Consider the following 13,897-nt stretch of genomic DNA (forward strand, 5'->3'; position numbering starts at 1 on the left):
GTGTTACACTTCGTTAGTGTACGTACAACATGACTTTGATTCACCACTTTAAACACCCCAAAAGACATCACATCAATACTAACCGAAAAAAATGAAATTGAAGGCGCAGGGTAAGAAACATTTTCGAATAAAGATGGATTAGTGGCCTTGTAGAGCTGACTCTAAACTGTCTTGAGGTATCTGCTATATGTGCATTTGCAAGATACCAGGTACGTCTTAAACAATTATAACTTTGTGAAGTATGGAAGAAACAACTCTGCCAATAATGGTTCTTTGCCGAGAAAATAGCTACACGCTACGCATTTGTAGGTTATTATATCAGCTTCAAAGATGCTGTCACTGATGGTGATGAAGAATGATGCCTAATTTCTTTGTAATTGATTTGGTGCTTTTAATAAGCGATCCACTCGTTATCTCTTCGCATTGCGTCACGCGTGGCTGGTATTTTGCTAATATGTTATGCGATATGCTTATGTTAACGTCATTTTTCAGCCGAAGCGTGACCGACGAGATGCCTTGTATTCGTTTTCGTTTTGACGAAAGAATTTAAAGCACTGGTGTAGCTCCTATGTAGAATACTCGAACGCCATGCAGAGGGCCTGGATTGAAAATAAACTGATCCTAATTTATTTCAGTGGTAGTGGTTAGAGACACCGGTGGCAGCTATGCGACGGCACTGGACAACTACATCGCCAACTCAAGTTGCCACAGTAATGTCACAAGAGCTCTTGCTGTGAAATAAGAATTCTCGGGAGTAGACGTAAACCAAATATTCGAAGCCAACATTTAGGCGAGAAAAAATAACAAGCTGAAATAATGTAATATGAGAATGTTACAAGATCTTAGCAGTAAAAACTATGTCATGAAAGATATCTCGGGAGCGTTTAGTTTTATTTATATTGTAGACATGCAGTATATCCCTTACGCTTCTTGGCACCAATCGGTGGCAGAAAAGTGGCCTTGAAGAAAACGTCCGGACCTCGGGAAACACAACTGAAAGAGATAGTGCTCAATAAGGGACGCAACATGAACTTTTTTTTAAATGTTGGACACAATCATAAATTCACTGATTAAAAAAGTTGGCGACGTTATTAATTTCGTTTTTGTATGTTTGAGAGCCTAAAAAAGACGAAATAAGGCCTTGTGATGCCTTTCTATATTGAGATGGGTACATTTGATATTTGTAAGGCGTTTAGAGTAACATTCATCTTTCTATTACGGAGGATAGCATCTGCATTTCAGTAAAGCCGAGTATCGCGGCCAAGCATTTAGCTGAGTGTCAAAGCGCAAGGGGTCAGCGATGAAATGCACGTACGCACGAGCGCCGATACCCAATTGACTTATAAGTACTGTTCAACGTGACAAGTCTGTGCCACTTTCCGCACCTTTCTTCTTTTGATATTTTTTGTTACACAAAGAATTAGCACTGCGTAAGAGTGCTTATTGTGACAGTTGTGGAAATAAAGCGTGAAGTGTGCACGTTAGCAATGGTTTCTTGCGTTATGACAAAGTCGAAGCACTGAAATATCTCCGAGTCACGCTCCTCACCTTAATTTAAGAAGACAGCTCATCGAATATTAGATTTAGACTGGCGATAAATGTGTGTCTTTAGTAATATTGATCATTATTAACAAGCTTCTGATTATCCTGTTCACTTAAGATTGCAGTTCGTCTCGCCTTCAGTGATTGCAGTGTCCTGATAATTATGATATCTGTGGTATAACACCCAATAACCACGCTATCAATATGGACGACGTCCGGATGCAGGGTTCAGAAATTTTCAACTCTTTGGGGTTCTTTACACTGCACTGAGATTGAACAGCACACGTGTCTCTAATATTTCGCCACCGTCGAAATAGACACCCCGCCAGCTAGAACGGAACACGCAACCTTAAGGTCACCAGCCAAGAATCATGACGGCTATCGTCCACAATCTCCTGCATGAGGCCGCAAAACCACAGTTTTCTTGCGGAGCCCAGCTTAGCCACGTAATATGTCTCTCTCTCTCTCTCTCTCTCTCTGTGTGTGTGTGTGTGTGTGTGTGTGTGTGTGTGTGTGTGTGCGTGCGTGCGTGCGTACGTGCGTGCGTGCGTGCGTGCGTGCGTGCGTACGTGCGTGCGTGCGTGCGTGCGTGCGTGCGCGCGTGTGTGTGTGTGTGTGTGTGTGTGTGAATTGCAAGCAGCAAACTCATTTTAAAGGACGGAAAATACTTTTCAATCGCCATGTTTTGACACCACATGTAGCCAAGGTCTCATAAGGAAATGGCAATTTGGTTTCCAATGGACGGAATTAGACTGGAGCTATCAAAGTAGTGAAGATGTTTTTAAATGCGAAGCATTTTTTAGCGAACTTCAGCGAGTTTGAATCTATCTATCTATCTATCTATCTAGCCGCCTACGACGTTTAGCTCTCCTGACCGTTTCGATAATGGCACCGTTACCAAGCTTGGTATGGCATAACATGGCTGTACGAGAAACATATTTGACTAGTCATAACATGAAAAACATTATATGTATGAACTGAATGTCATGATATACATTGCAGGGTCCTGCGGTTCTTGCGGTGGTTTTGTTCAGATGGCATGCTGCAAAATTAGTATGGTTTGACAAGATGGCATGGTGAACACAAGCGAAAGACCCAAACATCAAAATCATGACATGCATGTTATGTATTACATGACTACATGCCACCTTCATGATGCGCTTGCGACCGTTTCGCTAACGTCCAATACCAAATTTGGTATTGCAGTACGTGAATGGATGACGAAGGTATAACACTGGTGCAAACATGATAATCATAAGATGCGTGTCATGTAACAACATGACTACATGCCACGCTCATGATGCGTTGGCGGCCGTTTCACTAGCTTCACTTAAACCAATTGAATTTGGTATTACGAAACGCGAACGTACCGACATAGGTAAATGCCACATTCAAACAACATAATCACGACATGCGTGTCATGTAACAACAAGACTGCATGCTACCCTGACGATGCACTCACGGCCGTTTCGCTATCTTCAAATAAGCCCAATTCGGTATTACGTGACGCCAATGAATGCCGAAAGTATGTGACTGGTGCAAACATGATAATCATGAGATGCGTGTCATGTGAGAACATGTCTACATACCACAGTCAAGGCGCGAATACATTTTGACATGACACGGTGCGCGTGCTCGACGGCGTTCATTTCGTCGCGTCACGCCAGCGTTGCCATGCCAGGTGGCGGTCCTGCCATATACTCCCAGGCACGCGCCGCCCTGCGTTGCTCTGACGCATGCGCGTTTAAGCGCGGCCGGCGTACCTCCGTCACAAAAGAGGGAGACGCAGTGTTGTTTGGGTAACCCATCGCACGAAATGCAGGATGTCACAGTTCGCGCTGGCTGCTGTCGGGCCGAGCGGATGGACGCTGGTCGCGCCTGTCGTCACACTATAGAGTCCTCGCGTTTTACGAACGTAGCGTCGCTGTGCCCAGCGTGCGCGCGTGTCAACGCTACAATGCAGTGTATTGGGGCCTTCATGATGCACTCGCGGCCGTTTTGCTGGCTCCACATAAACCAAATTTGATGTTACGTGATGTCAATGAATAACGAGATATATGACTGGTGCAAACATGATAAGTCGTCCTCAGCATTATTTACCCCCACCTCGTAACCTTGTGATGATTTTAAAGTGATATATCAACATTTCTTATTCGTGTTGCGCATATCTTCGATTCCCGCTGTACGTGAGATCTGCCACTTTTCTATCTATCTATCTATCTATCTATCTATCTATCTATCTATCCATCTATCTATCTATCTAGCTAGCTAGCTAGCTAGCTAGCCGCCTACAACTTTAACTCTAAGAGTCTCGTTGTATGATAATGGAATCTATACCGAAATTGGTATGTCATAACATTACTGCATGACGAGCATAAGTGACTAGTTATAACATGAATCACATGTATGTCACGAATGCCATGACTTAGGCCGCGTTCACACTGAGCATTCCGGCCGCCGAAAGTGCTCCGAATCCGGTTCCGCGGCGGCGAGATCCGCCGAAAGGGCCCTCTCCACGCCGATCGCTCTCGGACCGATTTTTGCGGCGTCTGCCGCCGAATCGGTCACCATGGACCAATAGGAACGCTAGTCAAGGAATTTAGAAAAATAGCAGCCAAGCCCTACTCACTTGTTATGCCGCAGTGCAAGTAACTGAATGTTAAAACCAACGGGAGTTTAACCTACTCTGTGCCTACTTCGCCTCCGTATTTCGTGTAAGAGGTGACCGAGCTTGCTATTGGTGTGACCGAGCTTGTCGCGGTCTTGCAGAGCAAAACGAACTCACCAACGCCGCTGGCGTCGGTGGTTTTTTTGCTCGTCGTGCATTACAAGGCAGCCACTTGCCAGCAAAGTAAGCAGTACTGTCTTTTCTAGCTTCTTGCGTACGAGAATCGTCGAAGTATACTCCACCGGATAGCGTAGCAGCGTTTGCAAGCCGCGACAACCGGGTGACAGCGCATCCATCCCGCGTTCGCCCCGTAAAAGATGGCATATTCGGCGGCGCGGGGCGCGTCCAGTGCGAACGCGGCCCGCGCCGCCGCGTTTGCACTGGACGCGCCCAGTATGGTGTACTGATATAACGTGTGGTTATTTATGTAGTGAAGCTTAGGAGCATTATCGGTCCCAGAAACGCCAGGCTGCTTGCTGGTTTATGAACAATTTATCAAAAAATGAAAAAACAAACACACAAACGTACGAAAGAAACAAATCAAACACAGCAAACAGAGAAAACTAAGTAGAAAAGCTGCAGAGGGGCGAATCGTCCTTGCGAAAGTCCATCTCTGTGGATGGATGCTCACTGTTCGGAGAATTGGACGCGCCGGGCGACGCGAAGGAACAAGCGATGCGGAATGGCTTCAGAGCGGTTGGTGACGGCTTCTAAGGAGTTCGGCAACGCCTTTTATAAGGTGACGAAGATCGTATTGCCACAGGGAAGCGCTGGAGCCAGAGGACGTCAGCGGCCACGTGAAGCCCGTAGCTTCAGCTCGTGGACCGCGTCTTAGAGCATCGGAGCTGGGACCCGACCAGCCGACTGCCTCGAACTCCTAGTGCCATTCGACCTTCACTCTCCTTCTTCCCCTTTCACCTCACGAGCTCGCAGCGTTGGCATTCTCGCACGAGCGCCGGCGTCCTCATCATCATCCTTATATTTATCAAATAACACAGGAGCATTGCGAATTTTTGCGCATACGTCACATAAGTCCCCATTCATATCCTTTGTTCAGCAAAAAAAACGAACAAAAGGCAATACAGGCACATGTGAACAACAAAAGCAGAACACACTACTACACAAGAGAACTCGATAATCACTACAAATTTATTGCGCTTCGGTGAGAGTTAAAATAACACATCACTCTACAGAGTACTGAAAACACTCTCAAACGTCAAGCATAACTATGCAGAATATCTGAATATTTCATCTAGCAACACGTACATTGCAATGCACAGTTTATGTGCGTCCCGAAGTGATCCCTCAACACAACAACTCAGGTATTAGTAAACTTTGCCAAATATCACTACGAAAGAAAATGCATTTTGTTGCCAGTTCAGACACAGGTAATTAGCCTGTCAGTTGAACATGGCCTTTAGCTTATCGTCTCCCAAACAAAACGAACAGCTTGTTTTACGTACCTTGTCATCAAAACATCACGAATTCACGTTGTATTTCTGAATGAACAAATTCGGCAAGTCAGCCAATTTAAAAACTTTGCATTCATTGGACAAAAACGTGAGCTTCACCTTTTGCAAAGTGTTACATTCGACTCGAAGGTGTTCGAACTATGCGCATCGCTAAGAAAAGCGTCAGAATGACCTCTGTCACGCCCCGAAACTGTCTCGGAAGATAAGATGTCAATACATTTCCATTCTTTGAGGAAATCAGTTCTGCCTTGCGTGATATGACGGGTAGCGCAACAACTTCCTTGAGGCTGAACTGCCGCTGGACACCGATTGTCCCGTATTGCAGCTTAATCGAGCGTCAGCTGTCCCTCCACCTGAATGCTTTCCCGGCTCTACGACGAGCTCATTCGTAGCAATCTGCTCTTCTCGAAGAAAAACTGTACTTCCTATATTCTCATTCCATTTAGTCATATAAAACTTCATCATCATCTAAAGTGAGTTATTTTTTGCGATCAAGGACCTTGACCTGGTCAACTGCATCTGTATCATATGATCTTCTTTCAATAGAGACGTTTGAAGACATTCTTCGCTCTGCGAAATTTGCTCTAGGCCTCTCCAGGGCACTAAATCGCAAACGATCATACAGGATTTATGCTTCTTCTTTTAAGTCGACGGTATACTTTCTACTTCCTCGGATTCAAATAAACATCCGCTAGTGTTTTTGGTGTCTACTAGAAGCATAATTCTTCCAACCATGTTGTCTTTAGTCGACAGCAGTCCTGTTACCACCATTCGGACAAAGCTGTAAGAAGCACTCAGATCACCTGTTGGCGCTTGGACAGCAGGCTTTATATTCAGAGGGCATACTTTAGATGATGCTGTTTTCCTAGCACGCTGTTTTCTAGCACGCTCGTGAAACTCGGCTTTCAAACGTACAAACTCCACCTCCTGTTTTCATGCACGCTCATCGAGGTCAGCCCTCACGCACCTACTCTAATTCTTCTTTCCGCGCGCGTTCGTCCCGCTCGGCCAGTTCTAACTCTGCCTTAAGCTTGGCTTCACACTCCTCTCTGTCACGTGCTTCTTGCTCCTGCAGCCATTTTATTAGTGCATCTGTGGTCGAGCCTTGTTTCTCACTTGATTGCTAGTTCACTTAAATCTATGTTTTCGTATACGAGGATAACTCCACAATCAGCCTCGTTTTGTCGCGAACGCCATTTCAATGTTAAAACGAGTGTTGCTTTACGTAAAGAAGGTACGGAGCGTGATCGGTCCTACAAACGACGAGGCTGCTTGCTGGTTTATGAAGAACACTTCATCAAAACATGGAAGAACAAGCACACAAATCCACAAAAGAAATAAAGAAAACGCAGCAAACAGAGAACACTAAGAAGAAAAGTTTCTGAAGAGTGAATCGTCTTTGCAAAAGTCCATCTCAGTGAATGGATGCTCACCGTTCGGAGAGTTGGGTGCGTTAGGCGACGCAGAAAGACGAGCAACTCGGTATGACTTCAAAGTGGTTGGTGAAGGCTTCTGAGGAGTTTGGCAATGCCTTGTATGAGGTGACAAAAAACGCCTTGCCGCAGAGAAGCGCCGGAGTCAGGCGACGTCAGCGGCCACGTGAAGCCTGTAGCTTCAGCTCATGGACCGCGTCCTAGAGCCCAATCGCCCGACTGCTTCGGACGCCCAGTTTCGTCTGATCTTCACTCTCCTTCTCATTACGCCTCACGAGCTCGCAGCCTTGACGCATTTTAGCACAAACAATGGCGTCCTCGTCATCATCCTTTTCTATCAAATCACAAATGAGCACTACGGATCTTTGCGCCCACATCACACATAGTCCTGCTGCTCTTGCGGTGGTCTAGGGGCTATGGCACTTGGCTTCTGACATACTGCTGGTCGCGTGATGAGATCCTTGCCGCGGCGGGTACATTTTCGATGGATGCGAAATTGAAGAGCGCTTTACAAAACCTAAGTTGGTTAAAAGTTTTGGAGACCTTGACTACGGTGTCTCCCAGAATAACATAGAATAATTTTATGTAAATCTCACTATATTATTATTATTATTATTATTATTATTATTATTATTATTATTATTATTATTATTATTATTATTATTATTATTATTATTATTATTATTATTATATTGTCCCGTGGTTGTGACAGAGGGGAGGCTGCAGCGAGGCTGGGAAATACGGATTACTATAATGTAAAAGTTGCGCGCAGAAAGGCAAAACGCAATGTACAAGCAATTATTGCTGTACACCGATGGCCGCAAGAATAGTAGGCAGATTTCGGGTGATGTGAACCGCGGAAGGCTAGTCTGCATTTGTACATGTGACATTGACGATTCGAGCCTATTGTTGCTGATCGGGCCAGAATAAAGTGTACTCTCTGTGCTCCGCACTCGGCTTTGTCAGAACGATCTTCAATCATCTGCATGACTCAACATCCCGCTCGGCGCGTGGAGGATTGCTTACAAGTGTAGCGCGTGCGATTCATGAAAATCAAGAAAGGCTTGCGCATGGCTGTATCTTTTACTTTCCTGTTTCTTTCTTATTTTTCTTGCTCCTCACCATCAGTTTTCTCACCCACCCTTACTGTACCATAAAAGGCCACAAAATTATTTTACAACCAACAGCTTGTAGCACAAAACTGCAATGCATTCAACGCCAATTTTTGATAAAGAAAGCTTATCACCTGCTGAAACGTTTATCATTTTGTGGAAAATAAAGCCGGGACCAAAGATATTGTAGGACAGTAGCTCCACCAGTCAAGCAAACGAGGACGCTAGCAGTTGACAGCTTGAGGGCTCGTTCGTCTTTTCAACGATGCCCCGGCGCATGCGCTCATTGCCCTAGCGGAAAAGCAGTTAAATGTCTCTTCATGCAGGAGGTTTAGCTTCTGGCAGCAGGTGTTGTCCCGGCCACTACCTATTCCTGCCAAGACAGACAAGGACAGCGCGCGAAAATAAAAGGGTTACATTTATTTACAACTGGTGTTATCTACAAACGGTTCAAGTTGCAAGATACCTCAGAACTGATCTGAGTTTCGCAATACCATAAGCTTTCGTTGCACAATCTCAGATGCAAGATGGTGCCGAAAAGAGAGTCAAACCGTCTGTTAGCAACGTATAGATGGTGCGAGTCATGGATTAGCACCTCCATTTGCATCAACGCTGTCAGTATTAGCGCTTCTACAACATTCCACGCCTCACGAAAACATTCGTCATCAAGGTGTTCTCCGTTTACCTGTCAAAAACTATCGAAAAAAATTCTGTCATGAAAGCTACTAATTTTTCTTTTGCACTGTGGTACCACCTAGCAATAATGACCATAACAACCAGCGAAGCGCTGGCTTTGAGAGCAAGTCACAGGTGAAGGATGACGTTGAGAGCACGACTGGCGATAATACTTAGCCACTTGGAAGCCATTATCATAAATACGAGGGAATGTGCATATTTAATGAATCAGTCGTGTTTATTCTCAAATGGACTGTGACGCACAACATTAGGGCCGCAAAGCGGCACGCAGTTGGTTGGAGTTTACAATATTCATGAATAAAGCGCAGCCTTCAGTAAGTAAATGGTTGTTCACGTGATTCCATGATTCATAGACTGCTTCTCTGACAAAATATTAGTTGCAATATTTAAAAGCATCACCTACTTATTACGACAATCTTGATATTCTACTGTTATAGAAGAGAATATGGCATGATTACGCGACTCCCAGCGTCGACGTCATGGGTTTTATGCACTACAAAAACACCGATGGAAGGTATGCACATGCGAAACAGATTGAGTGACATAAACATTTCAATAGCCTTCATGGCCACAGAAAACTTCGTGCAGCTGAAATGCGTACGTTGTGAGCAATCACTGGCCACGTCTCTTGCCCACTGGGCTTAACCAAGTATTTTTGCGTTAACTTCATGTCTCACAAGAACTAATCAGGTTTATCCTGTCCCGAATGGCCCCTGTTTTCTACTGGGGGGAGAAACAAGTGGAGTCCTACAACGAGGAGGTAGAGGAGGAGGAAAACAATCGGTAGGATAGGGAGGTTAGTCAGTTCTTAGACCGGCTGGCTACCCCTGCCGGAGAAAAGGGGTAAGAGTAGTCAATTATGATAGAAAATACATCTTCCAAAGCAAAAGAAGAGAAAGACATAGCGTAAAAGAAGAACTAAACCAAAGAGAATACGACACTAAAGTCAGTCTCTAAGGCCAGTTGTCCGCAAATAAAAAACACTAAAGCTTTCACAGCCTTCTGGGATAATGATGTACTTGGCCAATCTTTTGTTCGAAAAACGCCAATCATGTAGTCCATCAAGAGCTTCGATTAGTTCTTGTCTTCACGGGTTGAAATGGGCACACTAGCATTGAAAGTGTGCGATTGTTTCTTCCCAGCTGCAGTAATTGCATGTAGAGGTGCTGGCTATTCCGATAAGTAAGGAGTATGCGTTCGTGAAAGCCGCGCCAAGCCACAAGAGGCACAGAAGAGATTCATAAGCTCGAGATATTCACGAGAAAAGACGATGCTTGAGATCGGGATCCAAATCACTCAGGCCAACGTTTGTGAATTCCGTCGAGTTCCACTCTACTAGTGTGAGGTCACGTGCAATTGAACGAAGCCTTGTAGCGGAGTTGGTTCTTGAGAACGGGATGGTTGTGTATTCCGTACGGTCATGTGCAGATATAGCGCGGTCATCTGCGTGGTCGTTACTAATATACGCAATGATTTGGTATCAACGTATATGCATTGCTTTGTTGTCTCTCGATTGCTTGTGGGTGAAGAATCTTTATGTCAGTTACTAACTGTTCAATAGGTTAATTGCAAAAGGGTGATATAAGACATCGAAAAGCTACCTTCGAGCCCAAGATGTACCAAGCTTCTGAGGGTTATTCAACAATAAGCTCCGGAGTTTCACGTATGGCGGCGATTTCTGCAGTGGCCTATGATGTCAAAAGCGATGTCTTGAATTTAATTGTGATATATTTCACGCTAATAACCACCACCCCTGCTGAGTTTACTGAAGAAACTGTGCTATCCGTGTAAATGTGAAGGCGTGCGTTGTGCTTCTCGTGCAGGAACAGTAGTGTGGCCTGGTTCAGGACTAGACGCGACAACTGTTTCTTCTTTTAGATGATTTGAACTTCTTCGCTCCTCTGATTGTTCAGTGCATCTGTAGCTCATCATTATGCGGTGCTTCCATTGCACTTCACGTATGCAGCACGAGCCGTTACCATTGCGGTGCCTACACCCACCCAAAATTCCTCGTGAATTCCCAGTGTTCCCATCCCGCCAACGGGCGATCAATCAGACTAGCAGAGCTGAACAAGGAAGCGGTTGTCAGTTCGTCGTCTAAACCTACTCTAGGGCGTTCTATGAGCACCCGCTTGATGGCGCAGTAGTGTACGGGCATTATAAATAATGTGCGTCTATGTGCTTAGTGTTGTCAGTGAATTAGCCCTTGCGAGGCCAGTTGCTAACTTCTTCGTTATTAAAATGATAGACCGCGCCAGAAAGACATTGGTCAAGAATTTGGACCCTATACCTAGAATAAATTTTTATTATTATGCAAGGCTATATTACGTTGTACCACCCTAGGATGGCCAATTGGTTCCTAATCTTGCCATCGTATCAAGGGTACGTGAGTTCTAATGCCGCACTGTGAAGGGTTTTTTTCGCTGAAAATACATTTCTCTTGCTGCCTTTCTTTTTGCTTCCTCTGTATTAGTTCTCTCATTTATCAGAGCGTTCGAAATCGTGCACCAGACAAATTGGCGTGTGTTTCCTGCAAGCGAAGCACTATAGGAAGAATAGTCCAAGCTGAGAGTGAGCTGCATCGTAACAATGATACCTTTTGTTAAAGCATTACGGACTGATCCTCGACTTAAACGGCTGGGCCCTTATTGTCTTGCGCTGGACTCGTTCATGATGTATTTAAATTGAAGAACACCACCACAAAAATGCCCCGCCGCGGTGGTCTAGTGGCTAAGGTACTCGGCTGCTGACCCGCAGGTCGCGGGATCAAATCCCGGCTGCGGCAGCTGCATTTTCGATGGAGGTAGAAATTTTTCAGGCTCGTGTGCTCAAATTCAGGTGCACGCTAAAAAGAACCCAAGGTGGTCGAAATTTCCGGAGACCTTCACTACGGCGTCTCTCATAATCATATGGTGGTTTTGGGACGTTAAACCCCATATATCAATCAACCACCACAAAGTTTCATAGATAGGAGGGAGGAGACACCTGAAAATACGTAGTGATCTCGTTCATTATGCTAATTTATGTGTTTTAGTGGTTTGCACAAATAAAAGTCCGGAGGATTTTGATACCATCTTTCAGCAGAATGTCCATCGAGAAGCAAAGCGATCCTTCGTTCCATCTACATTTCTCCCAATACTTTTACTCTGGTAAGCACGGACACAACTGAAGTCCGACCATTTTTTATCTTTATTCATATGTGTTTTAGCAAAACGTCTGTAACCTTGACGCTTTAGGCTTAACTCCACATGTTTAAATGTACAGTTTAGCCTAAGTAAGCCATACGCCAAAGTAAGCCATACAAGATATATTGCCATATTATTTACGTACCTGACACCTACAAAATGTTTTAACACTGCGTGCCTTTGTGTCAAAACAGAAAAATTCTCTTAGCTTTCTTGGCCGTTGTAAAAATTCTTTTTGCAATATTTTATTTTCTAACTGCTAGTGAAAAAAACTGCTAGCGCAAGTCTTTGAGTACAAGCGTACTTCGAAATGCTTTAACTTTTGGGGCCCTAATTTAGGAGAAGGTTATTCTTGAGCTACTTTAAAGTAATAATATTGACGGTCGGGCTAGTTGGTAATGTAGCAATTTGGGGTACATCTGGAGACTAATGAAGATGACCTAATACAAAAGGGACACAGACAAGGGCTGAAAAACATTTTAAAGCTTCAAATTGGGCTCTCTGGTGGAAGTAAAATTTGCTTTCATTCATAAATGGCCCTGTGAATGTTTTTCGCAATCTACATGACTTGAAAGATAGAGTAGGAGAAGACCTGGGGAGCTTTGTGGCGTCGTTTCATGCAGAGCAGATGATAATGAGAAAACAATATTGGAAACATCTCGTACCCCGCTGACTACGCCCCTAACACACTTGGTCATGACATTTGCTATGAAATGTATCAAAAGAAATGCATTATCGTATCACGACACCATGTATAACATATGCCGGTCTGCCCTTAGTGTGCAACAATGACGCTCCTTTGCCAATAAATTATTTACAGCTGCCTTGCGGCACCCTTTCAGCAGAATTTGCACCATGTTGTTATTATTTGCACCTAAAATGTAGCTTGACACGCCCCGTGCTTCCAATAATTCTGAATCAGCTAGTTTATTCGTTTTCTTACCTTCAGCAATGAAGAACAAAACCAGAACCCACCGTGTGACATCCATGGCTACAGTGATCAGATAACAGTGGCTTTATATAGACGTGCAGAATGCGGAGTTGACTTGCTTACAAATATAAACAGACGCTCCACACTTGTCCCAAAAAACAATGTGTCTTTCGCCGACAACATGTGTCTCCTCGCTAAACAAGCGTTCTGATGTCGGAAAGGTGCACAAAGAGAAGCGCCAGTTGGTGCAGTTGTTACGTATGCTTGGCGTGCACGACAAAAAAAGCGACATCTCTTACCGGGAAAATGCTTCAAGCCCGAAAACAGTTTAGACCTATTTCTTTGCTTTCCGTATCCCTAGAAGTACAAACTTTTCCACAGAGTTGGAAGGCTGTACACACTAGATACGAACGATGATTTTTTTTTCTTTAGCACTTTTACGTTAAACACTAAAGCACTAGTGTTTGCTACACACATTTTCCCTTCGGTCAGCGCGCTTATCTGTAATAAAGTCCTCCTCAACTGACAGTGCATATCCTGTTCACACTACAGTGGCTTCCGCTAGCGAAGCTTTCTGCTGCTAGCATGCTATTTATTGTGAACGATGGGCTAGATGCGGGCTTCTTGGTCAGTTGTCCAGTCAGCATCACACTCGGTGCATGAATTGAATAGGATGTCAATTGGGTGTGATGAAACGATTGGACCCAGGCAACTATAAACGATTTTCCTACATGGCGTGCTGGTGTCTGTTTTTAATCTTCTCAAAAGAAACGTTGAATCGCAAGAGTGTCATTACGTGCTGGGGATTCATGCGATTTAGTGAAAAAAGTCGTGGTTTTTTCTGCAAGAATCTGCGAC

The 13,897-nt window shown here is 44.4% G+C and overlaps 1 protein-coding gene across 2 annotated transcripts in view; it reads right to left on the reverse strand.

The window, feature by feature from the left end:
- Window positions 1-13,199, reverse strand: part of LOC119159866 (uncharacterized) — a 50,772-nt gene extending 37,573 nt beyond the window's left edge. Inside the window, exons 1-2 of one of the 2 annotated variants that reach the window (XR_012894129.1) lie at window positions 7,116-7,134; window positions 926-993 (exon numbers count right to left, since the gene is read on the reverse strand). Coding sequence is in view for 1 of the 2 variants with exons in the window: in XM_075888572.1 (XP_075744687.1) it covers window positions 926-993; window positions 13,052-13,097 (114 nt within the window). In the remaining variant the exon portion in view is untranslated. Of the gene's footprint in view, window positions 1-925; window positions 994-7,115; window positions 7,135-13,051 lie in introns of those variants that run through there. The other variant, XM_075888572.1, reaches the window with a different exon arrangement.
- Window positions 13,200-13,897: the final 698 nt, after the last annotated feature.

The sequence above is a fragment of the Rhipicephalus microplus genome, chromosome 3, assembly GCF_043290135.1.
Source record: "Rhipicephalus microplus isolate Deutch F79 chromosome 3, USDA_Rmic, whole genome shotgun sequence".
NCBI lineage: Eukaryota > Metazoa > Arthropoda > Arachnida > Ixodida > Ixodidae > Rhipicephalus > Rhipicephalus microplus.